This window comes from Cynocephalus volans, chromosome 2, assembly GCF_027409185.1.
Source record: "Cynocephalus volans isolate mCynVol1 chromosome 2, mCynVol1.pri, whole genome shotgun sequence".
Classification (NCBI taxonomy): Eukaryota; Metazoa; Chordata; class Mammalia; order Dermoptera; family Cynocephalidae; genus Cynocephalus; species Cynocephalus volans.
In genome coordinates this window covers 231,381,065-231,407,172 of record NC_084461.1, presented here as the reverse complement: position 1 = coordinate 231,407,172, position 26,108 = coordinate 231,381,065, and the positions used below count along the sequence as shown (strand labels likewise).

The 26,108-nt window shown below is 37.6% G+C and overlaps 2 protein-coding genes across 5 annotated transcripts in view; both read left to right on the top strand.

Annotated features, from left to right (window-relative positions):
* NRG3 (neuregulin 3) overlaps positions 1-26,108 on the top strand; it is a 1,080,861-nt gene that overhangs the window by 787,665 nt on the left and 267,088 nt on the right. The gene's annotated exons all lie outside the window — the stretch shown is intronic.
* LOC134369985 (solute carrier family 25 member 36) lies at positions 6,850-9,511 on the top strand. Its single transcript, XM_063086872.1, has one exon. It carries the CDS (start codon positions 7,044-7,046, stop codon positions 7,977-7,979), a length of 936 nt encoding a protein of 311 aa, XP_062942942.1. The 5' UTR covers positions 6,850-7,043; the 3' UTR covers positions 7,980-9,511.

Here is a 26,108-nt window from a genome sequence, read left to right as displayed (position 1 = left end):
TGGGGCGCCGTGCTGCAGGCAGGGAGGGTTTTTAGAGCAAAGACTAGAAAGCAGGAATCAAGTTGGGTGCTGGTGGATGTGTGCAGATGTGTGTGGAGTAGAGAGGGGCACCGGTGGAGTGAAGGAGGAATGTGGGGGAAGGGAGAAATAATGTAAACACTAGAATAAGAAGGGGTCCAGCAAGTGGGTCTCTACATCTTTAAATCATCTCACCAGCCCTCCAGCAGACAGAGTTACCTCCCCTAATCTGATCTTTTCATTCCCCTACCCTGAATCTTTCAATGAGTCTCCAGTCCCTTCAGCTAAGTTTCATATGTTTTCTCCTGCCATTCTAGGCTCTGTAGGGCCCAGCACAAGTGACTTTTCTACACTAATCTTCAGTCCTTGCTCTCCTGCCCTGCACCTCGCATTTCGGCCACACTCAGCAGCATGTAAATCCTTGACCTCACCACGATCACTCAACCTCCACGTTCCCACCCAGGAGCTCTCTTTCTCTGATCTTCCAACTTGAGAGCACTTATGAACTCCTACATGGTGTTTAAGATACAGATAAAATATAACTCATCGTCTGTATCTTTCTCCAGTTGTAATTATTCACTCCTTCACATGTGCACACGGTGTCCTTGAACATATCTGTACTATGACACTCGCTGCAGCATATTATTATATTTTTGCATTTACATGTCTAACTTTCCACCTAGACTTGAGCTTAGCAACGTTTTTATTTATCCACATTTTCCTTAAAGTTTCTCATGGTGACTGGTAGATGATAGGTACTTCGTCAATGTTTGTCAATGTGCTTTGAATGGAAAACCACTGTGATTTTCTATTCTAGGAAATCCTAAAAATTGGTAATATAGTCAGACTGGTTATCGATTAATTAATGTCTTCTACTGGAGATTGTTCTTTAATCAGCCTGCAAGATTTTGTTGGTTAACAAATATTTTTGAAGATCTTAACATCCAAAATTATTTATAGAAAATCACCTCTGTGGTCATTGGTTATTCACTTCGAAAAGATTTACTGAACACTGCCAATTAATGAGCTAATTTCAGTTTCCTGAATCAAAGTAATATTTATTTCCCAAGAAACAAACAAGTTTCTGCATATAAATGAAATTTTTATTAGGTAGCAGTTTTATAAATCAAGAGGATTAGAAGAGCATTCACCTAGAACTAATCCATATGTCTTTTTAAAGCAAGAAATGAAAACATAGCCCCAATAATTTTAAGTGTAGTTTCCATACAGATTTTGTTGTTGGATGTTATAGATTGACTTCTGCTTCTGATCGATTTAGAGTTGCTTAAGCATATCAAAGCCCCAGTGTAATTTTCCACAAATAGGTAAAAAGAGCCACCTAAACACAACGCAATAATTTGTGTATCTGAATCCCAATCTCTTAAAACCCTCTCAGTTCTCTTTTTAGCAGAAAGAAACATTGATGAATTTTAAGGAGCCAAACTTGCATTTATAAAATAAAATGCTTTATTTTTTAAAAGTAAAGAAAACATTAGATGGCATCTTATAAAACTATTGATCAAAAATGGTCAAATGTTGGCATTTTCATATAGTTCATGTCAATATTTAGAGCTTGATTCTTCGGGAGGGAAAGGACTGAGAAGGTAAAGATATGATGTACTTATAATCCTAAAATATGTCCAAGGAAGAACTAAAAGGTGAATGTGACTATACTGCTGATAAAATGTATGCTTATATAAATGACTGTAATCTGGTAAAACGAGGGGATGTTCTCCTGAGTTCCACACACATTAGCAAAATAAACTCAGATTGGTGACCATTAATCAGCAATTTAACGAATATAAGTCCGATCCTATTCTGGATGCTTAAGAAACTCAAAAACTGTTAGAATTATTGTTAGTGATGACTGTCGCGGCCCACCAGATGTTCAGGAATGACAACCAAAGTCTCAGTTGAGCATCTAAAGGAGTCAGGATATGCCTTAGCAAGAGGGAAGCCCTCACGACCTTAGTCGCCTAACACACTAACGTTATGCTTATAATTTATACGAGTTTGAGTGACCCTCTGGGACAGACTCTGCAGGAGGACAATACTGAAGCTTTTCATTGCCTCAAACTGAAATGATACACGTGTCATGTACAGTTATGTTTCATTGGCTAGAACTATGGTCTGACTTAATCGAGAGAGAAAGGAGAAGTGCAGTGAACAAAGAAAGAAGTGGAAAATCAGATACGAGTGGGCAGTATGCACCTTTATGGCAGTTTATAAGACTAAGTAGACTTTGTGCATTTAATGAGTATTTCTACATCCTTGATTGCCAACATTTTCCTATGATGCCTTGCCAAACTGGGACAAATGAAGATGAAAATCTGAGTCCCAAGGGGTTGCCCTTTCTTGAAACTATTTTGTAATGACCATTTCCCTGTTAGCTTCTTGCCACACCAAGCATACCTCCACAGAGAGGGATTGTCTGAATTTTCATGACTCAATTTCATATATTTGAACTGAACAGGACACAAAGGCGGACAGAAAGCTTCTGCTGCAGAATAGAATGATCCCTATGAAGTATGCCCACCTGAAGAGTCTTATATTTAAATTTTGGAGAAAATTTTGGAGTGTTTTCCTTACACTTAGCATTAGCCACAATTTGTTTTTCTTTTCACTTCATAGCAACATAGGGAAATCTTAACTGCAGAAGCAAGTGGCACCCATTCTTTCTTCCTGGATAGGTGAGAATTCGCTCCCCTCCAGCTCCCACAGTGATACAAGCCTTATCAACCGAAGCCTTGTGACGTGCAGATACTAGTGGGGAGTGGTTCCAATTTGCATATTATCCCTCTCTCCCAAACTATTTCACAGAAAGGAAAATGTACTACTATCAGAAATGTGAGAGGAAACACCAATTGTATGTTATAAGGCAGAAGTCACAGTTCTATGTGTCTCTGCTAAAATGAAACTGACAACGTTCCATCTCACCCTCTGTATATAGCAGACCTTCTGCTCTTCCGACCTCACTGCACCAGTCGGAAAGCTTTACCTCAATCTGGAACAAAAAATTCTTCCTTACCTTAAGTATTTGGTTAGCATTCATATTTTATTCTATTTTTCTTAAGATATTTGAAAAACGATGTCAAACTGGAGCTCCTCTCTTATATCCCGGTGGCAGCCCCATGCACGCCTTTCATCCTGCCATTTCACTTCACTTCTCTTATTTTCTCTTCTTCCCACCCCCACCCCCCACTTGGAAATGGCTTTACTGTTCACCTGAATCAGAATTTCTGAAAACAGGGATCTTGATCATCTTAACTTTAGGAAAAACAGCTGGTTTCTAGATAACCCGCAGTGAAAGTACAAGATTTTGGAAAGAGGCACGCACACATGTCCCCTGATTCCCTACGCCCCCCGCCCCCCACACACACCCAGAAAATCAGCTTCACAACACTAGGCCTATGTGAAGGGTCAGCAATTCTGGTGATGGGCTCTTGGGCCCTGCTTCTAACTGTTGCCGGTGGATCTCACCTCCATTTAAATACCATCTTCTTGTTCTAAAACTAGAATTACCTTTATTTAGTGTTCTCTAGCACTGTCCACCTGACTCCCCACCCACCCACTGCCTCCCTCACCACCTCACACACACACTTGTGATGAATTTCAGATTTACTGCCACATGTCACCATAAGTGTAGGTTGTGCCAGAATTAAGATGTCAAGTCTCTTGTACTGAGATATTAAGAGCAAGCCCAAGACATAAATGGACACATATCCCAATACGTCTCTTTGACTTGTGTGAAGGACAGCGATCTCTCCGTTTTCTTTTTCCCTCTATAATACTTATTTCAAAACATCAGAAAAGAGGATAAAACTTAAAACTTATAAGAGGACAAACTTACAATGTTTGGTAAGAGTCAAACATTGCTCCAGGCGTGGTACATGCACGGTCCTATGTAATCCTCACACAAGCCTGTATAAGACCTTCTATAATTCTCTTTTACTGATAAGGAGCCACAGTTCAGAGGCATCAAGTAACTTGCAGCAGCATGCCGTCACATGGCACAGCAGGGGCTCGATCCAGGGTAAATTGGTAGACCCGTGCTCTGCCATGGTGTCCACGTGCTACAATATCTCCCCTGAAATAAGATTTATTCAGTACTATGCACTTTCTGAACCACATACACTTATCCTAAAAAGGAAGGATAAATGAAAGGTGATGGCTATTTCCATTTTTATAGATAAAAAAACTGGATATAGAGAATGTATGTGACTTGTTGACCATCTCTTGGTAAAAAGAAGACCTAGAACTAGAAATTCGAACTTTCAAGCTTCTAGTCAGCACTTTTTCAATTATATCATGATGTTTAGAACTGAGGGAAAAATACATGGTGCTTTGTGAGACTGTGAGACAGAGCTATTTCATTCAGTGCGATATGCATGGGCCTGAAAGCTGTCAGCAGAGGGAGAGGACACTGGGAACAGCACGGAGGAGGCAGTCGGTCCTGTCTGCTCTTCCGCCCGACACCACTGGAGGAAGTGGCACTGTCCCACGGCTGTCTCTGCCCACTCCTGTCAGTTCCAGCTTTTCATAATTAATTATCCATATTCTTACTAATGTCCAATTAGCCACATTTGACTTTGACACATCCCCCCACCCCTGCTGACAATTCCATTGTATAAAATTCTGCTAAACTGCAGTTTTCCCACTTTGTCTTGTATGAGTAATGTGGTTCATAATGTCAAGCCAACAGGATCAGTCTATTATGAATAAATTTACAGCTAGAAATTTTGTTTCTTTGACCGCCATTTTATTTTATCTCAGAAATGACAACTCCACTTATGTCATTTCAAAGTGCTGCATTATGCAATATTTGGGGGGCAGGAAGGGAAGCTCTCTTTTAAAGCCTTTACCTTGGAGCTTCCTCCGGAGCCTTTTTGAGTCAGCACCTCTATCTGTGGTCTGAGATGAGCAGCGATGTACTAAATCACCTTGACAGTTGTCTGTTTGCATTATATCATCAGCTCCTACCTCCTGTGCTGACACGACATCCACCATCTATTATTCGCCTCTCCCACGTGCACACATTCTCAGGCAAAATGGAGAATCGCTTTTCTTTGCCAAAAAAGATGCACTGACGTTCAACATACCTTTCCAGAATTTCTGTGCGAGGTTATTATTATTTTTTAAACAGGGTTAGGGCTCCCGAGAAGGAAGATCAGGTCATGCTCTTCTTTGCATAACTGGGCTGCCTGACTCAAAATATTTTCCCCAGAGACCATCACAGTAGCAAACTTTCCCCCATTTTGCAGTGAGAAGTCATTTACAAATTTATAATCAGGATATATGTGCATATGTTTAAAATATATATTTGAGAGGGGTATGCTGACCATGTAATTCATAATTATCTAGAATTCATAAGGCTGAAGGAAAATTACTTCTGGTGAATTAGGAAACAGGATGAGAGTGAAGAACAAACCTAGAAGGTGGGACAAGCAGCAAGGACAGGGAAAGATTGTTAGGGAGAAAAGATAACTTCTTTTTCTAATTCCCATATTGCCTAGAGCTAGCCATGCTCACTTAGGGGAAAAAAATAAACCACAAAAACAAACCAAACCAAACCTTTTCCTAGTGTTTGATCAGCATGTCTGAGGCTGTGCTAGCAACAGGCATGTGTGGGGTGCAAGCACGAGGTCAGGCACATGCCTCCTTCAGGGAACTCTCAGTCAAGTGGAGAAAACAAGTCTAAGAATCAAGAAACGTCCAGCATAGTTCAGAGGCGTGTCCTCAATTTGGCCTGGACAAGAGAGAAAAAGAGAAAGCTAGCAAGGAGAGACACTTGGCTTTGTCTTAGTGAGTTTTACCATTTTCAATTAAAATTGATAGCACGTACTTTGTCCAGCTGGAATGGTGACACATTGCAAATGTAATCAATTACTTAAGGGCCATTATCTATGATTTAATCTACAGTGAACTCCTCTGCACTGCACGCCTACCTACGTTAGGCTCTTCTATCAGAGCGTCTTATTCTGTGAATTTGCTTACACGTGTCTCTTTCTGCTATATTGAGACTTTCAAAGGTTATGGTTCAACTGTCAGGTGCTCACATATAATGAGGACTCGGAAAATGTGGATTAAATGAGCAAATGAAAACTATCCCATATTTTGAGTCTCATATAAATTAATCTCATTTTTAAGGGATATCCAATAATGGACCACTTTAGTTTTTTATATTCAATTGGTATAAAATGACAGCACTAACACAATTTTAATATGATCGGAACTGTTGGATGATGAAGTAGAATAAAGTGTTAGAGAAGCCCAGGAAAGTAAACCAAAGCCCTCTTAAAATAACTGGAATGGAAGAGGTTGTCAAATTGAAGAAGGGACTTAGAAAAGTATTATAGAGAAATCCATGTTTCCAAGGTGACCTGGGTCTCGTTCAGAAAACACGGAAGCTAGTCATTTTGTTGTGATCATCAAGTAGTTCATTCATGAGCTCTTTCCTCTCAGAGAGGAGAGGACCGTGTGTTTTCATCTTCCACATCCAACTTTATGTTAATTGATTGTATAAAATATTTAATCACTGGATGGATAAAATGTCATATTACCAACAAAGTCCAGAAGTTATGGGCAGTCCAACAGGAAATGGAATAATATCATTCTCAAAGTGACTTTAATGAGTCTTAAAATTGGTTTAGTAGCATACATATGTGGAAAGAGATAGGGAGCAGAGAAAGAGGACTCTTCCTTGGTGGTTGTGGGGTAGGAAAAAGGGCCTTCAGACGTGATTTCAGAAAGCCATTAGTAGGCCCCCCCCCCCCCCCCCCCCCGCCTCCTCCGCCGCCCGGCTCTCTGGCTCGGCTTAAGGGCGCGGAGCTAGGCCCGGAGGCGGTGTGGCTGGGGCGGTGCGGGGAGGGCTGTGCGGATTGCTTTCCGCAGCCGCGTCTCCGCCCACTCCCCTCGCCGTCTCTGGGGCGTAGGACGTCTACCAGTCGGGGACCGAAGCCGCTGGCCGCAGCGGGCGTCCGGATCCGCGTCCCGCCTCAGTGCCCGGAGGACATGCGGGAGAGAGAATGAGCCAGAGGGACACGCTGGTGCATCTGTTTGCCGGGGGATGTGGTGGTACAGTGGGAGCTATTCTGACATGTCCACTGGAAGTTGTAAAAACACGGCTGCAGTCATCTTCTGTGACACTTTATATATCTGAAGTTCAGCTGAACACCATGGCTGGAGCCAGTGTCAACCGAGTAGTGTCTCCTGGACCTCTCCATTGCTTAAAAATGATCTTGGAAAAAGAAGGGCCTCGTTCCTTATTTAGAGGATTAGGCCCCAATTTAGTGGGGGTGGCTCCTTCCAGAGCAATATACTTTGCTGCTTACTCAAACTGCAAGGAAAAGTTGAACGATGTATTTGATCCTGATTCTACCCAGGTACACATGATTTCAGCTGCAATGGCAGGTTTTACTGCAATCACAGCAACCAACCCCATTTGGCTTATAAAGACTCGGTTACAGCTTGACGCAAGGAACCGTGGGGAAAAGCGAATGGGCGCTTTTGAATGTGTCCGTAAAGTGTATCAGACAGATGGACCTAGAGGATTTTATAGGGGCATGTCTGCTTCATATGCTGGCATATCTGAGACTGTTATCCATTTTGTTATTTATGAAAGTATAAAGCAAAAACTACTGGGATATAAGGCTGCTTCTACAATGGAAAATGATGAAGAGTCTGTGAAAGAAGCATCAGATTTTGTGGGAATGATGCTAGCTGCTGCCACCTCAAAAACTTGTGCCACAACTATAGCATATCCACATGAAGTTGTAAGAACAAGACTACGTGAAGAGGGAACAAAATACAGATCTTTTTTTCAGACAGTGTCTTTGGTTGTTCAAGAAGAAGGGTATGGATCTCTTTACCGTGGTTTAACAACACACCTCGTGAGACAGATTCCAAACACAGCCATTATGATGGCCACCTATGAACTGGTGGTCTACCTACTCAACGGATAGCAGCAGAGTGCTGCCGTGCTACGAAGAGGGAAGACCAAAAGATTACAGTGGACCATGGAATATTGAAGCCAGCATGGCAGACAAAAGAAAAATAGTTTGGGAACACGTAACTATGCCTAAGTGGAAGTTTGGTTGTAAGAATTAAAGTAATCACACCACATTACTTGACCTTTCAGTAATGTGAAAAAAACCTCGGCTGCCTCCAAGGAAATGCCTTTAGAAGCACTCCTTTTTCAAAATTGCCATTTTCTCTACTGTGTCCTTCAGACATACCTGTGTTTTGTTTATTTATGGCAGTCAGAGTATACTGTTGTTTATGCCATGAGTACCTTTCCAGTCTTCTAAACAAAGCCATCCATAATTATATACCGTACTGTAACTATCCAAAGATAGTATAGACAGTCATAAATTTCTGACTTTGGCTTTGGTTTAATTCCTAGAAAATTGTAAAAGAACAACAGTAATAGGGGATCCTCAGTATTATTTTCACATTTCCCTGAGAGGACCTGGCACAATATTTTAAATTTAATTATTTGGCATTAGTAGTCACTGTTTTTGACAACCAATGAAATAGTATCTGATTATCTTGTAATAATTTTAGCATCAAAATGTTTGGGTTTCTACTACTAACAGATGCTTGATGTTTAGCATAATGTGAATATTTAAATGTTAACATATCAAACTCACATGGTAATAGTTTGGAACAAAATAAACTAGTAAAATGATTCTTGGCCATTTCAGTGACTTAAGCATGTCCTCATATCTTCTCTAATTTTGTGATACATGAATGAATGCAATTGTCTTTTCAGTGATTTGCTAGTTATGAATTTGAATTATCACCTATTTATCATGTCTAGGTATTACTTACTTAAAGTGGGAAAGATTTCCCACTTCAGAATCTTTTTTACTTGCTTTCACATGGAGAATTTGAATCTTTGAATTATTTCCGGGTCTGAATAGATAACATTTATTTATTTTGTAGAGAAAATGGTAATTTTCAGCCCTTACAAACTTTTTTAAGGTGACATTAATATTTATATCTGGGATAGTATAAATATTATAGAAGAGGGGCCCTCTGCTATCTGACTCAACAGGTAGTGATCTTAATTGACCTTATAGTTTTGTAAATGAACAAACTGCTTTTGACAAGAAATTTATTCTGTTCTAGTTTCCTGAGTGGAAAATCATAGAAAGATTCAAGTTAATTTAGGTTAAATGTGCTAACAGGATATAGCTTTTAAATTTTGCTATTGACTCAGTTGCACCTTTTAATACTTTAAATGTATTATGTATATATATGCCCGTGTGAAGATGTTTGCTCTAATTCTGTTAAGAGACTTTACCTATGGATGTTGCTATACTGGTATATAAAACTTCTCCAATTAAACTCCAATGTGGTACTCATTTCAGTATACCTGAACTGTACATTTTGTGCAATGGCTTTAACTTAAAAATGACTCTTTGTGAATGCACTTTGTGGCCTTTTGGGGGGGATAAGATAGTAGGAGAGAATTTCATGTTAAGATTAAAAAAAAAAAAATCGGTTATGTATTAGGCAGAAACAGTGTTCATAACATTTTTCCAGGTTTAACTATGTTGTTTTGAGATCTTTAATATAAATGTTTTAAGTATTCTGTGTAAAAAAAAAAAAAAAAAGAAAGCCATTAGTAACACATCACTCTGAAATTGGCCTAAGTTCCAGGGAATTACCAGTATCTGCCTTTTTGGATCAATGTGCAATTCTGTGAGGCTGTGACATCCCACTCTGAGTAGGCTGTAGGTGACGTGTGCCTGCCCTGTCTTATGAAAGGCAGAGAACTGGACAGGAAAATCCATTTGACATTGTGACCAGCCAGATGTATCAGGAACAACCAATTTCTCAGCTATACAGAACTGTACTTCTATAGCTATTTTAAAAATACTTTCGAGTAAACTCTTAGATTTTTCCCACTTCCTTCTTGTGGCAAAATGTGAAAATAAGGAGCATCCAAAATCATTTCAATTTTTGTTTGTTTGTTTAAGGAATAAATATAGACTATAAATGTCTATTTGCAGATAACATGATTATTCACATAGAAAATGGTAAAAAAAAAAAAAACACAGAGATTCTGAGAAATAAGTAAATTTAACAAGTTCACAAGATAAAAAATCAATTTTAAAAATCCACTGCATTTCTGTAAACTAGCAATGAACAGTTGGAATTTGAATTTTTCCTTATTTTTTCCTAGAAATAAATATTTATTTTTGATTATATGTATTCGTTGGGTACAGAGTTGACTATCAGTATTTGTGTACAGTATGTGATGATCAAATCAATATTATTAGCATGTTCATCATTACAAATTGTAAATATTCTTGTGTCCTTTACCCAGTTACTCCCTAACTCCCCTTCTCTTCCCCCTTTCTCATCTCTAGTAACTATAGGTCTGTCTCTCCTTCTGAAATTTCAATGTTTCATTTTGGTCTTTCTCTCTCTCTCTCTCTCTCTCTCTCAGCACATGCAGCATTAGCATTTCTCTCTCTGTGCCTGGCTTATTTCACTTAACATAATTTTCTCCAAGCTCATCCATGTTGCTGCAAATTGCAGAATACCATTCTTTTTTATGGCTGAGTAGTATCTCACTGCATAGACACACACACACACACAGACACACAGACACACACACACACACCATTTTCCTTATCCAATCATCCATTGATGGACATTTATGTTGGTTCCATATCTTGGCTTTTGTAAATATAGCTGTGATGAACATGGGAGTGCAGGTGTCCCTTTGACATGATGATTTCCATTCCTTTGGGTATATACCTAGAAGTGAGATTGCTGGATCATATGGTAGTTCCGTCTGCAGTTGTTTGAGAAACCTCCATACTGTTTTCCACAATGGCTGTATTACTTTACAGTCTTACCAAGAGTGTAGAAGTGTTCCGTTTTCTGAACATCCTGACCAGCATTTGTTATTTTCAGCTTTTTTGATCATTTCCACTCTAACTGGGGTGAGATGCTATCCCAATGTTGTTTTGATTTTCATTTCCTTAATGATCACTGATGTTGAACATTTTTTCATGTGCTTGTTGGCCATTTGTATGTCTTTAAGTAAGCAAGCTCATTTGCAATAGCTACCAAAGTGGGGAAAGACCTCTACAATGAGAATTACAAAGCTCTGTTGAAAGAAATTAAACAAGACACCAAAAGATGGAAAGACATTCCTGGTTCATGGATTGGAAGAAATTAACATTGTGAAAATGTCCATACTACCCAAAGCTATCTACAGATTCAATGCAATCCCCATCAAAATACCAATGATATTCTTCACAGAAGTGAAAAAAAATCGTAAAATTCATATGGAACGAAAGACCCTGAATAGTTAAAGCAATCCTGAGCAATAAATAAATAAATAATGCCAGTGGCATTATACTACCTGACTTCAAACTATACTATAAAGCTATACTTTCCAAAACAGTATGGTACTAGCATAAGAGCAGACACATGGACCAATGGAAAACAACAGAGAACCCAGAAATCCACCCACATAATTATAGCCAACTGATCTTTGACAAAGGCAACAAGAACATACATTTGGGAAAAGAGTGCTTTTTCAGTAAATGGTGTGGGGAAAACTGGACAGCTATGTGTAGGGGAATGAAACCAGCCTCATACCTGTCGCCATACACCAAAATCAACTCCAAATGGTTTAAAGACTTAAATATAAGACCCGAAACTATAAGCTCCTAGAAGAAAACATAGGACATACTTCAGGAAGTAGGACTGGGCAAAGACTTTATGGATAAGACCCTGAAAGTACACATAACAAAATAAAAAAACAAATGGGATTATATCAAACTAAAAAGCTTCTGCACAATGAAAAAAACTGAATAAGCAGAGTGAAAAGACAACCAACAGAGTGGGAGAAAATATTTCCAAACTATACATCCGACATGTGATTAATATCCAGAATATACAGCAAACTCAAACAACTTCACTGGAAAAAAAAAAAAACATATAATCCAATTTTAAAAAGGGCAAAGGAGCTGAATAGACATTTTTCAAAAACATTTCAACTTATTGCACATTAGATTTTTTTGTTTACTTTAAAAATATTCCCTTATGTACCATTTGCACAATAGCAGGATAAATCCAGCTACATAGATGTGAATTGCTACTTTGATCATGGAAAAATAACCCAATAACTTGCTATAAGACTAGTTAGTGTGACAGAGAGTGCTTAAAGAAGCAGGAAGCTTATACAACATGATGTGAAAACCACATCAGGGAATCTAATAGGGAGTAGTTTACTCATTAACATATGCTCAAAAAAAATCTAGAAACTTTAACTAGTGCCATGAGAAAAAGTTAACTTACAATGACAAACATATATTTTAAAAGTGCCAAAATGCAAGGGAAAATAACATTTTCTCTTATCTACATAAGTCCTATTACATACATTATCTTGTGGAGACATAGTATAGTGGTTAAGAAAATGACTTCGGGCTTCAGACAGTTTCAGATTCAAGTCCTAGCTCTACCTTGTTTTTGTTTTGTTCCCTGAGCAAGTTTCTAAACCTCTTGTAGTCTCAGTGTCCTCGTCTGTAAAAAGGAGATAATATAAATGTCTACCTGATAGGATGGATGTGAGGAACAAATGAGAATGCACATATAGTCCCTGCTTCATAGAAGGTATGCAATATGCTGGCTATTACTACTGTTCACAATAGTAATCAGTAACTTGCTCCAGGTTTCACAATATGCTTAACAGGCAAATCCATTTGACTTGAAGAGCTATACTCTTTTCTTTACACCGCAGCTGCATTTCACAGTTTAAATTAAAAAAATAAAAATAAAAGCCAGTTTGTCTCATGGACATTTCTATGGCTAACTCACCAGAGAAATTTTGACCTTATAATCCTTGTAACATTTTGTATTCCTAAGAGGCGGCGAGTTTGCCAATGGCAAATCAAAGTTTTCTGAAATGACTACACTACGGGCACCTGACACACAAGGGCATTAGGGAAAGCTTCAACCCAAGATCCTGAAATGGCATTAGGATAAACTTGTGTTGAACTTGGAATGATTGAATTTGTAGCCCTGGCAAGTTCCTGTATGTACTCAATTAATACTTATGGAAAAAAGTAGAAAGGAAGGAAGGAAGGAAGGAAGGAAGAGAGAGAGAGCATAAGCAGGAAGGCGGGTACAGTTAAGCCATTAATTATTAATTATAACAACTGGGTGCCTTCTTCCTCAGATCATTTTCAAGGTTCTTAATCTAGCTGCAGCCAAAGATGGTCCTCATACCCCTCCTTTTGTCCAAAATTGTGGCTGCATTATCCTTAATATATTGTCAAGCTAGCATTAAGACATTGTTTTTCCCCCTTCTAACCTTTTGCCCAAATTCCTTTTTTTACTTGAAAATGTGCCCTTCATCTCATACTTATCTTAGCAAATTATGTCCATCTGTGATAGCCCTGGGCATATGCTTCCTTCTTGGTGCACCTGCTCCACTCCCTGAAGTAGAGAGACTTTCTTGGTTCGTTTATTTTATCCTTTTGTATTTAATTACTTATATGTGCCTTCTCCCCAACCCCCATGACTCCCAAAGAAGGCAATATCCATGTATTATTTTCCCATAACACACAATACTGTACAAATACACATTTGCTGACTTTCTAAGCATTTAGGCATATAAGTATGGTGTGTGTGTTTGTGTGTATGTGTGTTTGTGTATGTGTGTGTGTTCATGTTCAAAGTACATAGCATGGTTTCTAACAAATATTCTATGAGTTTGTAGCTTGGTACACACATTGACTCAAATACAAATGGACAATATAGTAGAAAGAAAGGTACGCAAGGTGGATCATGATAACTCCATCATGCTTTGTGTATCATCTTGATGCACTGCAGCAGGATAATCACAGTTAGGGATATGGTATTTCAGCTGTGGAGGCCCAGCTGGCTGTAGCCCAGGTGAACCTGCTTTCAGCAAATGACAGACATTGCAAGTTACAATCATATTGAACAAAGTCCCAAGTTAGATCACAAACTGGAAATTGATTCATCTAGGTTACGTGGTAGACTGAGAAATACATTGAAAGTTTCTGCCTGAGAAATTCAACTTGAAAATCATATAAGGCTTGTCACTCCAGGACACTTAGATATATGAAAAAGTTTGATGTGGGAGTTTGGAAAGTACCGATACCAAACTGAACTATTGCCAAGATTATTCACATATCACTTTGATGAGCCAAGAATTTCCATTTTTTCCCGTAGAGGAGGGTGCTTCCTATAGTCTGATGTGGAGAAAGGGCACAGCTTTTCATTTTAAGAATAAAGAATTTCAACTTGAAGAAAAGAACTGCAGCTCAGTTTTGACAGAACCTGTTGGGAAGTGGAGGCAAACACGATGTTTTATAAATGTTGGTATTACAATTGGATCCCTTTTGTTAGGTCCCTTCTGATCATCTAATTAGTATCATGTCAGCTGGGCTTGAGAATCATTGTTTTAAACCATCTGTTTTGTCATAAAAGTTTCTTTATAAGCCATATTCAGGCACAGCATTTGCTCTTTTTTTCAAAGGTATCTTCTGTGTTCTTTGTTTCTATACCCTATGGCCTGAATACTAGTTTTAAACTGCTGAGGAAGACTTCAGGGAGCCCAGCTGAAGAAATACATGAATAATTGGCAAATAGAAAAAAAACAATTGATCGAAGATGTATCTGTGCAATCTCAGACACTGGAACACATTGTCTCCAACCCCTGTAATGAGGAAAAAATTCTATTTCCAAAATGGTGAGGCATTAGATCACTTTGCCTTCTGAACCTCAATTTTCCTATTTAAAAATGAAGGTAATAAAAATGGGAGATTTTATAAGGAGTCAAATGAAACTCAAATACAAAAGGACAATGCAGGAGAAGCTATATATTATAATAAATGATATTATAGACAAAAGTAGTCCATAAATGCTTAAATACAAAAGAAATAACCATTATATACATTTTAATCATTGCAGTAAACAGTTATTAACCACTGGAAAGCAGGCTGCTGTGAGTGATGAAACAACTATTTCAACTACTGGTGACTCACCAGGTTTTTCTTGCCTAGTTGTTTTTCTGTATATATTTGCCAAATGCATGCATGCTTTTATGCATAGTCAGTCTTTTGCAAGCTAGTGAGGTTAATGACTGTAAAATAACTATACAGGATTTTTTTTTTTTAACAACCTAAATTCCCTGCACAAATCTGCCATGCATTACTCCTGCCTCTGACTTGATCAGATATACATGGTTGAACTTGAGTCCATTTAAGATCCCAAGAGTGTGGCTACATATTTATATGTCAGAAGTGATCAAAAAATCAAGAGCATCAATATGAGTTTAGGAATGTATGGACAGAGCCCTGTGATCGAGCATGAAGCACAGTGATAAACACCACTGAATGCTCTTAAAACAGTTCAGTAAGTTCTGATGGATGATGAAAATTTCAAAAGCGTGCTATACACATAAGGAAAATATAACAATATTTTTTAGATAGTCAGTTTCTTGGTAATTGTAATAGTTACAGTGTTGATGTTTTTTTGCTTATATTTGTTCAGCAAAATATTTTCTAAGTGCTTTAAAATATATCTCACAATGATGTTTATTTCCTCCCAATTCATTCCAATTTGCAGATGTCAAGCTTAAAATTATGTAAAATAGCTGAAGATTCATGTTAGCTTACACATTTTGAGTACCTATTAAATGCTGAACTTTCTCATTATTTTTAATCATGTAATATTCCAACCTACAGGTATATGTCCTTATCCTCATTTATAAACATAGTAAGCTGAGGCTCAGGAACTTGGCCAGTGTTTCAGAAAGATTAGTGATGGAACTAGGATTTGAACTGAGTCTTCCAGCCTTTTGGCCAGCACAATTGCTGGCCAAGATCACATATTGGGTCACTCGGTGAGACTGATCCTGGCTATGTGTGGAGGAGGAGGAAGGAGAGAAACAAACTGTAGAGCAGAAAGCAGTGCTATGTTGAAGAGAGGGTCACAGCAATTGCCACACTGAGATGCATTTCATCTTGTAAAAGTTAATGAATACCTCAGGGATTGCCCTGTGGATTCTTGCAGTCCCCCTGTTCACGTGTTCACGTGAACAGCTACGTTCACTTCATGAGAATCAGCCAGATGGAGATAATAAATTGATTGAAAATGTGGAAGGAAGAAAGTTTTTGAAAACAGTTTCTGGAAACAAATTGTTTGTAAATTTTACTTCTACAATTTCAAAGTTCAGGACAACTAATTTTGAAATTGAAGACAAAAATAATATCCAAGGAATTTTTCACAGTCTTGAAATAGTATTTCCGCTAAAACAGAGATACTGAATTCCCATTAAATAATTTATTGTAGGAATATTGTACACGTGCTCACACGCACACATAACTGCATGGATTGAGAAACGTGAACTTGACAAGTTGGTGAGTTGTGCTGGAGGGTGGGGTGGGAGGCGGGCGGTGGATATAGTGAGGTTTGGAAGGGAGCAGAGCCCAGAACCCCATCCTGGGAATTTTAGCAGTTTCAGCATAGAATGAAGAGTTAAAGCGATGATGGAACAATGAAATCCAACCAGCAAAGGTGTTTCCTTTTCCGATCTTTGGCTTGAAAACTGATAGAACACACGAGTCCCCTGATGGAGCCTTGAGTGATTTAGTCATACTAAGCTTGGGATCTTTTGCAAGAGTGAATCTTCTGGATAAATAATAAAAGACATAATGTTTGTATCATATGTAGATACATGTGATAAATGTTTTGAAAGTGGCCCAGTCCTTAAATCATGATAACTGACACAGTGTTAAGAAAAATGGAATATGTATAATAATGCTACATTCAGACTTCACTCGGTTTCTGCCATTGAGAACTAGTGATTTTCTTATTGTTGTTATTTAGTTTATTTTTTCTTGAGGGCAATTTGTTTTTGGAAGCCTAACTGGTAGAAAGACAACACTATCTTTAGAAATTTATCATGGGAATTTAGAAATTTTCTATTGAAGTGTTTCCTAAAGTGCATTTTATAATAAATTAGTTGCACGAGATATTTTTAAGGGGGAATTCATGGGCACATAAGCTGAGGGAAATATGGCATTTTATATTTCTCCTTAGACATCCACCATGTACATTGGCAGCTTAAATAAAGACTCTGAGACATATTGCAATTAAGATAGCTACTTAATGTTACTTAACCCAGTTTTTCTCTGTTGTCATTGTTTGGGTTTTTCTTTTTTTTTTTTTTTTTTTAACTTAAACTTATACTCAATGACCTTAACTTGGGTAATACCAATAGAACTCAAGGAACTAGTGTTCCCCGAATCACTCTTAAGGGGCAAAGATGGTTTATTTCATCCCATCAGTCACTGCAGGAATGATGTTAGCACTGATCACAGATATTCGTGAATATGTGTTTTGGATCCTGTCAGGAACTCTGAGCAATAGTTAAGAAAGTACCATATGACAGGTACCCTTTCATCGATCAACCTCGACTTTTTTATGGGCACTATTACAGAATTTTATTGGTAATTTTATATCAAGATACATGCTACAATATATTGCATAAGAAATTGTTAAGCTCCTGAGTCTTCCTAGGCATTTTACCGAGCTCTCTAAGCAGGGATGCTCTCTGAACAGTGCCTAATTGTTCTGGTGAAAATACTCATTTATCAAACTGAGTCATCAAAAGGAAATTAGGAACATGAGAGATGCTCTTTTTGCCTTGGTTAGGGTCTGAACGTCAAATTTCTGTTTAGGCCTCCAATAGCCTGTTGACCAATTCTTAGTGACTTTATTCATACACTATCACTAATCAGGGAGGCATATTTATCTGAACACAAGCTAAGCTGCCTTTTAACATTTTTTAAATTGGCTTAAAACTTCTATGATTTATGTGTGATGTGCCACAAAATGATCCCCAAGACTTTGTTCATTCACATCTTCTACCTAAAAAGAATCCTTTATCCTACCTTTGCATAATTGATTTTTTCTAATTTAATGCAGTATTGAAAAAAAAGTCTAGCCCTATGAAATTTCATCTTCTATCTTTTGGTCCTTTCTTTCAGACAGACTGTGCTTCTGTGAACATGTTTGAACCTGAAGCAGAGCATGGTCCATCCTTTTAGCTCCTTCTCTCATACGGATTTTATGGCACTCTCCCGCAGACCCCAGCATACACAAACACACACACACCCTGTACTCGCCCATTTCTGCTGCTTATGACATAAATACCTAAGCTGGGTAATTTATAAGAAATAGAATTCATTGCTTACAGTTTCAGAAGCTGGGAAGTCCAAAGTCCAGGGAATGCATCTGGTGAGCATCTTCTTTGGTGGTTGCTTTCCAGCAATGCAGGGGTTGCACATGGCAGAAAATGGCAGAGCACAGAGAGAGAGATAGCTCCTCATGAGCTCTCCTGTTAAAGCCCTCAGAACCATGCCCATGACCACCATTATTAATTCATTCACTATGGCATTGTCCTACAATCTAATCACCTCTTCAAGGCTCCACCTTTCAATTACTATAATAGGATTTCCCACCTTCAACAGTTACATTAGGGGCCAAATTTCCAGTGCCTGGAACTTTGGGGAACACAATTTCAGCTTCTATGACTTTGGGGGGCATTCATACCACAGCACACCCCATCTGGGTCTTTATTCAAGTCACTGATACAAGTGTTGGGAGGACAGGGCAAGGGCAACACCTACACCATGCTGCTCCAGGCTTCTGTCCAACTTGATATTAATCAGCACTTCTGAGGGACAGTTGATGGTTACACCAGCTATCTATCAGAATGTGTCATGTTCTCTGTCTTGCCCACAAGGACATTGTATGCTCTGTTTAAAATCAGAAAACACTCTAGGTGTGTACGTAATTCTTCCAGTTTGCTGGTTTAATAATGCTACCAAAAGAGAAAATTGTATTAGTTTGGCTTATCCTATTATTCCAATACACAAGAGAACTCATAATAAATCTTTATAGTTTTATATCATGCCACTCTTGGTTTTGTATATGCAAGTCTGTATTCATCTCTTTGAAATGAGAATATTTGACCATCTCTACTCTATTGTATCTCTCTTGTCTTCCAAGGTTTTGCAAATGTTACTTCATAATTATTCTCAATGGCATTTGCAACCTAACATGTTCATTCTTAAAGAATTGTTCATCCACAATATTTTAAAATATTTGTATTTGAGACCTGATTCAACTCATAATTCAAGTGCGTATTGTTGGAAATCTTCTTTAGTAAAGAATGTGCTCAGAATATTACATCAAGAAGGCAGGTTGAACACATGCATCCATCTTGAGCCTATTGCACTCAAATCACTGAATGATAGAAATAATGAAAAAATAAGAATGCATTGATAATATGGTCACAAATAACTGGGAGGCAGCAATCATTAGACAGAAAATGCAGAAAATGTATTGCATATGAACTTTGCATATGAACTTTGTTGGAGAAACAAGAGTAGAGAAAGCCATAATTCATGTGTGGGAGAAAACTATAGAAAAGGGAAAGGCAAGTTCTGTGGTATTTAAATTTCATGATTAATATATTCAAGACAAGCCCTCTGGGCTAGTGTTTCTCAAACTTCAATGACATATAAATTACCTGGGGAAAATGCTAAAGTACAGTCTGATTAGAAGGTCTGGGGTAGTGGCCAAGAGTCTGGTTTTCATGCCAGGAATGCTAATGCTAGTCTTTGGACATCGCTTTGAATAGCAAGGGTCTGGATCAGAGGCTGCTTGGCAGCAGAGCCCAGCAATCTGCTTTTTAACAAGCCCTCCAGGGCATTCTGATATGTGCTCAAATGTGAGACCCACTAGAAATTAAGTGAACAGGTGCATTCAGTTCAGCTAGCCTGTTACTCTTCTTTTACCACCACTTCCATCCCCTCCCCTATTTCAAGCTGCAGGCTCCACAAATGTCTTCTCACAGGCTTAAAACCCTGCAAAATTCTGCTCTCAAAATGAATTAATCAGTGGTCCTGAGGAGGTATTATAGTGTTGATTTGTTATCTGAGGTAGAACAAAGCAAATTTGGGATAATCTTTATCCTTACCATCTACATGAAAGATGAAAAAAAATAAAAAAAAGAGAGAGAGAAGACAGCTCTGCCTTAGGAGAAAATCTATCCAAGCGATCTGCCCCAATCAACTGTTGTTTATTTTGATATTTGCATAACAGGGTTTTAAGCTCATCTGACAATTTACCACTCACCTTTCCTAGAATTAGACTGCCAGTTGACATCCGCACCACCATTTATATGGAGCGTGTGTCTAGTTTTGCTCCTAATATTTTTTTTTTAGAAAGCAACCCAGGGCAACCATTGAAGCCAACATACTATGTATTAAAACACTTCAAAGTTACTATTCAAGCTAAAAACTATCAGATAAAATATGTGTATCCTTAGATCTGGATAATGAGCTGGATGGCCAGGTTAATATTTAGAACTTTGCACTCTGGAATTCCACATCTGAACTTGTAGCCACAAGGACAGCCTGAACCTGGCCCTGAAGTCCTTCACCCCCTGGGAAGCCACCTGCTCCCTTTATATTATTTTTTCAAAATCTATAGCAGTTGGTCTCAAAATTTTGCAAATAGGCATTATCTAAGGGATCTGTGACAATCTCTTCAGCAATAGTGGCTTATCAGAGTAGCAAAGTTAAATGCTGCTGGTGGGTGGTGAGGGCAAATCTCCAGGGAGATACCGAAATTTGAAAAAGCTTTTCAAAGAAATTGCCTAGCTACCATTTTTGGATTCGAAATCTTCATAAACATTATTTCCATGCGCTTCTTGATTATGTCTCCAGAATTGAGTGATTTTTTTATAAATATCAATAATATTTGTTTCAAATCTAACTGTATGTTAAAGAAATAAAGCATTATAGGCAAAGCTCGCAGGACTGATGTTCAGCTGATACAACACAATCTTACTTTATTATTTTTTTTCATGCAACATAATGCTCTAAATCTAACCACTTAGATGTGACGTATGTATGTTAGGTTCATTATTTCTGAATAGTTTATTCTGAAAACCCAATCAAAAAGTAGAAACATGAATTTGAAATTTTTTTTAATACATTTTAGAAAACATCATGAATACCTTTGCACTCACCACTCAGTTCCAACATATAATTATTTGCATATTAACTTCAGGTTCTTTTTTGGAAATAAAACAGGAGCAATGAGTAGCCTTTTGAAAATTTCCCTCTCATTTCATTTCTTCTCAAGGCAGCCATTGTGATAAATCTGAGATTTCACGCTCCGTGAGTTTTATCTAATGCCAGCTCTGGCTGGTTTTGAGATTTTTCTCCTGGCCCTTAATTTTCTTCAATTTCACTGTAATATATCTAGCTGTGGATTGTTTTATTTTACGTTACAAGTTATTTGTTTGGGCATTTTTAGTATGTTTTTCATTGTAGAAATATTTTTTTAATCTTGATAATTCTCAGCTTCCATTCCTTAAAATATGGCTTTTCTGCAATTTCCTTTACGCTTTTTTTCTGGGACTATTGTCAGACATACGCTACAATCTCTCCTGCCTCATGTGTTCTGTTTGATTTATCACTTTGTCCCTCTCTCATTCATTGTGGGTGAGTTTCTCAGGACCATCTTTCAACTTACCCACTTTAAAAAAAAATTATATTCAGTGATAATTATCCCATCTAATGTACTACTCAATTTATGTAATGTTACAATTACATTAGACTTTATATATATATATATATATATATTTTATTTCCATGATTTCTAATTAACTCTTTTTCGTAGGACAAGAATTCTTTTTTTCTTGGTTGCTTTTGTTTAAATTTAAGTTAACATTTAATTTATCTCATTGAGCATCTTAAACATCTTTCAAAACATTTGTCAAATGGTTCCTTAAAATTAATTTTATCTGGAGTGAATTTTATTACCTGTATTTTATAGCTTTGAATTTCTTCCTGTCTTTTGGACATTTGATTTCAGTCTCATTTGATGAAAGTATTTCATATTTTCTTCTCTCTCTCTGCTACTTTCCTTGAGGCTCATCTCTTTATTGCTGTTGGCAATTGCTTCTCAGACCCCCTGAGCTGGGTTTTATAAGGTGGTGACATTGGGGATAGCAGATTCTGTCCCAGAATGAGCAAAAGTCAGCACTCCGCTCATGAAATTCATTACCATGTCCTCACTTCTCTCTAGGCCTTTAGGTTATTTACAGCAGGACTGTCCAATCAGATAGCCACTGGCCATTTATGGATATTTAAATTTATTTTTAATTAATTAAATTTAATTTGAAATGCAGTTTTCTAATTGCACTAGCCACTGTGTCTAATGGCTACCCTAACGGACAGCTCCTCTCCATCACTGCAGACACTTCTACTTGATAGTACTGCTCAAGTCCTCTAATTCCCAGGCAACTTTTCTTTTACTTTTCAGCAGCAGTTCTTTAAGCTGGGTTTCTTTGAAATGTGTGAGCCACGTACCTTGGCCCCTAGTTTCAAGCAGAGAGCCTGACTCTGTTCCCCTTTCCACAAGATCACTTCTAGCCCTCTTTTTCCTGAAGGTAATGAATGAAGCCTGCTCTCCCTGGGCCTGGGTGCAGAACTGATAAATCTATGGGTGCACAACCACTTGCTGCTTTGGATGTTTGTTCCTTTTCTGGTCTTCAAATCAGAAGCAGCTTTTATACTTTTCTTTTTATATTTTAACCATGATCAGTCATTATTTGAAGCATAGGGATTTCTAAACAAGAAATCTGCAGCTTGACTGGGAAGTAAATACATACCTCATTCACTTTTATTGCAGGCTTATATTCCATTTGAAAAGTCTATGTTATTTATACGTGTTTATTTTATGGCCATTTTTGCTGCTTCCAATTTTCACAATTCATATAAATGCTGTCATTAGCAGTCTTGCACTTATCTGGTGCACATGTGTGAGAGATCTTTTGAGGGCACATAGCAAGAAATGGAGCTGTTGGGTCATAGGACACGTGCACACTGAACATGTTTTTATATTATCCTACAAAATTGCTGCAGCTATTTACATACGACTCCCCATAATTTTCTAAGATTAAGAATTAATATTTTTCAAATGTTAGGTGTAAAATGTATCTTATATTGATTTGCATTTCTCCAATTATTAGAGAATATCTCTTCTTTCATTTTTTATGTTATTATTGATTTTTGAGTTTTGGGAGCTGGGCCATGTGCATTTCTTCCTTTGCTGTTGCTCTTTTTTTGTTGTTGTTTGTTACTGATTTTTAAGAGTTACTTACACATCCATAAAAGTAAAACTGTTTAGTAATGTGCTTTGCTATGATCTTCTTACTTGGCTTTCTTTGTAAACTCTATTTTTATGACTTTTAATTATGCACAAGCATTTGCTTTAGTTTTTGTATTAAGACATCAAATAGATTTATTTTTAATTATGATTATTTTTTCTTCTGTGTCTTATTCAGTAAATTATTCCCTAGCCTAAGTTCATAAATACATCTTCCTATATTTTCTTCTAAACTTTTAAAGGTTTTTTTTGTCTGTTTGTTTTTTCCCACATTTGAGTATGTAATATATCTGGATCCATCTGTGCGAGGGGTGGGGAGGCCCATAATTTAATTCTATCTAATTCTTTATTCATATATATGATCAGTGGCCCTATAATCCTTCATGTATGGGTCTTCTTCTCCCCTCTGACTTCTAACACTACCTAAGCATTATACTAATGCCCATGTAGGACTATTTCCATTTTCTCTATTTGGTACCACCGGTCTCTTTAATCACATGAGCAATTTCACACTGACTTCAGGACCAGTCTTTGCATCTTATAGAACAGATCTCCCTGGACACCCACAGTGTATGCCTTCAAAGTTTTATTTATTTACTTACATACTACTTCACACTGTAGTATTCTATCTAATTTTATGGATTATACACACATGCATGCACTACACACACATGCATAGGGAAATTGCATTTAATTTGTAGAAAAATTTGACAGAATTGCCATTTTACAATGCTGCTTTTTCTATTCAGAAAAATAATATACGTCCATATTTCTCCATTTGTATAAATCTTTTTTTTTTTTATCTCTTTCAGGAAATTTTATAATTTTTCTCCAAAAAGATCTTATGCACTGTTGGATAAATTTATTTCATGGTAGATTATAATTTTGCTTGCCATTTTGAATAGGATTCCTTTTTTAAAAAATAATTTTTTCTAAGTATTTGCTCTTGAGATATAGAAGAGCCAATTTTTTTATGTATTGTGTTTTATCAAACAAGATTAATGACATTCATTATTAACTTTAAGAGTTTGAGTTTTTATAAAGATTATACTAACATTGAAAAGTAACCAATTGGTGTCTTTTATTATTTTGCTGGCTAAAATCACTGATAACTTGTCTAACTGAAGTATTGAAAGCAGATATTCTTTATTGTCTTTGAGTTGAAAGGGGAAGCTTCTAACATTTTCCCGTTGTGTAATGTGTTACCATAGGACAGAGAATCTCAAATCTTAGAGTGCATCAGAAACATCTGGAGGACTTGGTTTCAATCGATTGTTATTCTCCACCTCTGGAGTTTCTGAATCAGTAAATCAGGCTGGGTGCAGATAATTTATATCCCATAACAAGTTCTCAGGAGCTGCGGTGGCTGCTGGTCCGAGAAGAGCCATGTTGGAGAAGGGCAGAAAGGCTGGGTGCTGGGCCTGGGAGACAGTTGCAAAGTTGAATAGCTGGTCAGAGCTGGGCTCATTGAGAAGGTACCATCTAAGCAAGGTCCTGAGGATTTGAAGGTTAACCATGAAGATGCCTGGAGGAAGAGCTTCCCAGACAGGTGGAACATGTGAGTGTTCCTGATGAGTTCAAGAAAATCAAGAGGGCTGTAGTGGCTGGAATGGCATGGTTGAGGAAGAATCATGAGAGACAGGTTGGAGGGGTAACAGGAAGACTTAAAATACATCATAAGGACTCTGTCTTTCATTTTCAGTGAAATGGGGACGTGCTCTGAGGAGTAACACAGTTAACTTTGTGTTGAGAGTAGACATTAAGAAGCCCAGTTAGAAGCATAGAGACCCAGAAAGGGGCTATTTCATTAATCCAAACAAGAGTTGTAGCAGCAGTCGTGGAAAGAAGTGATCAGGTTTCCAAGTATTTTAAGGTTTCCTGCTGTTGGGTAAAGGATGTGAGAGAGAGAAATCATAGACGCTGCCGAAAACATTCGGCCTGAGCAACGGAAATGATGTTGAAGTCGTTTCAGGAGACAAGACCGTGCACTATGAGGATTTCTCTCCAATGCAGAAACTTACATAAGGAAGCCAAAGCGCCTTCCCACTGCTCTAGACATGAAAAGCGCTGACGATATTCAAAATAATACGAATACAGAGAACTTGCCGAGTCTATGCTTGGGGCCTGGTGTTTTTTTATAACGGGTTATTAAAGGATGAAGAACCACTGTGGACTTCCCTAGGAAAGATAAATAACTTATAGTCTGAGATTGTCTAGGGTTAAACCTTAGCCTCTATGCCATGCTGCTTCTATCTTTCAATTACCAAAACCTATACGGCTACACTAAGGTTTGCTGTGGTTTGGATGTGTTGTTTATTCTGCCTCTTCATTTCTTTCTGAAAGTGGGGATGGATTTTCCTCTGACAGAGAGAACTTTACTTCCCACACTAAGATGCCTGCTGTGCGCAGCTGCAGAAGCAGCTCTGTTTCAGCAGCTCTGGACAAAGTGTATTGCGGAAATGCCCACACCTCATACTTTTTTCTATTTTTTTTTTTTTTTTTTTTGGATTTAGTTTTGTTACTCTTAAAAAGGCAATTTTCTTGCTGTTTTTGATTTATATCAGATATTTATCTTATATAAAAGTTTGCTTTACCCTTTTTGGTTTAACTCTGATTACCTTTGATTCTCCCTGGATATGGAATGGATCATATGCGAATGAAAAGATCAGGTTTTCACACGAGGTAAGAAAATTGCAAATTATAAATAGGGACTGATGTCTATTGCTAATAGTTCAACAGGAAGAACATTGTGGTATATCAGAAAAATTTTTTTCAATCAGCAATATACATAGTTCTTAATTAGTTGCTAACTCTTAAGTATATTTAAATTACTTTTTCCA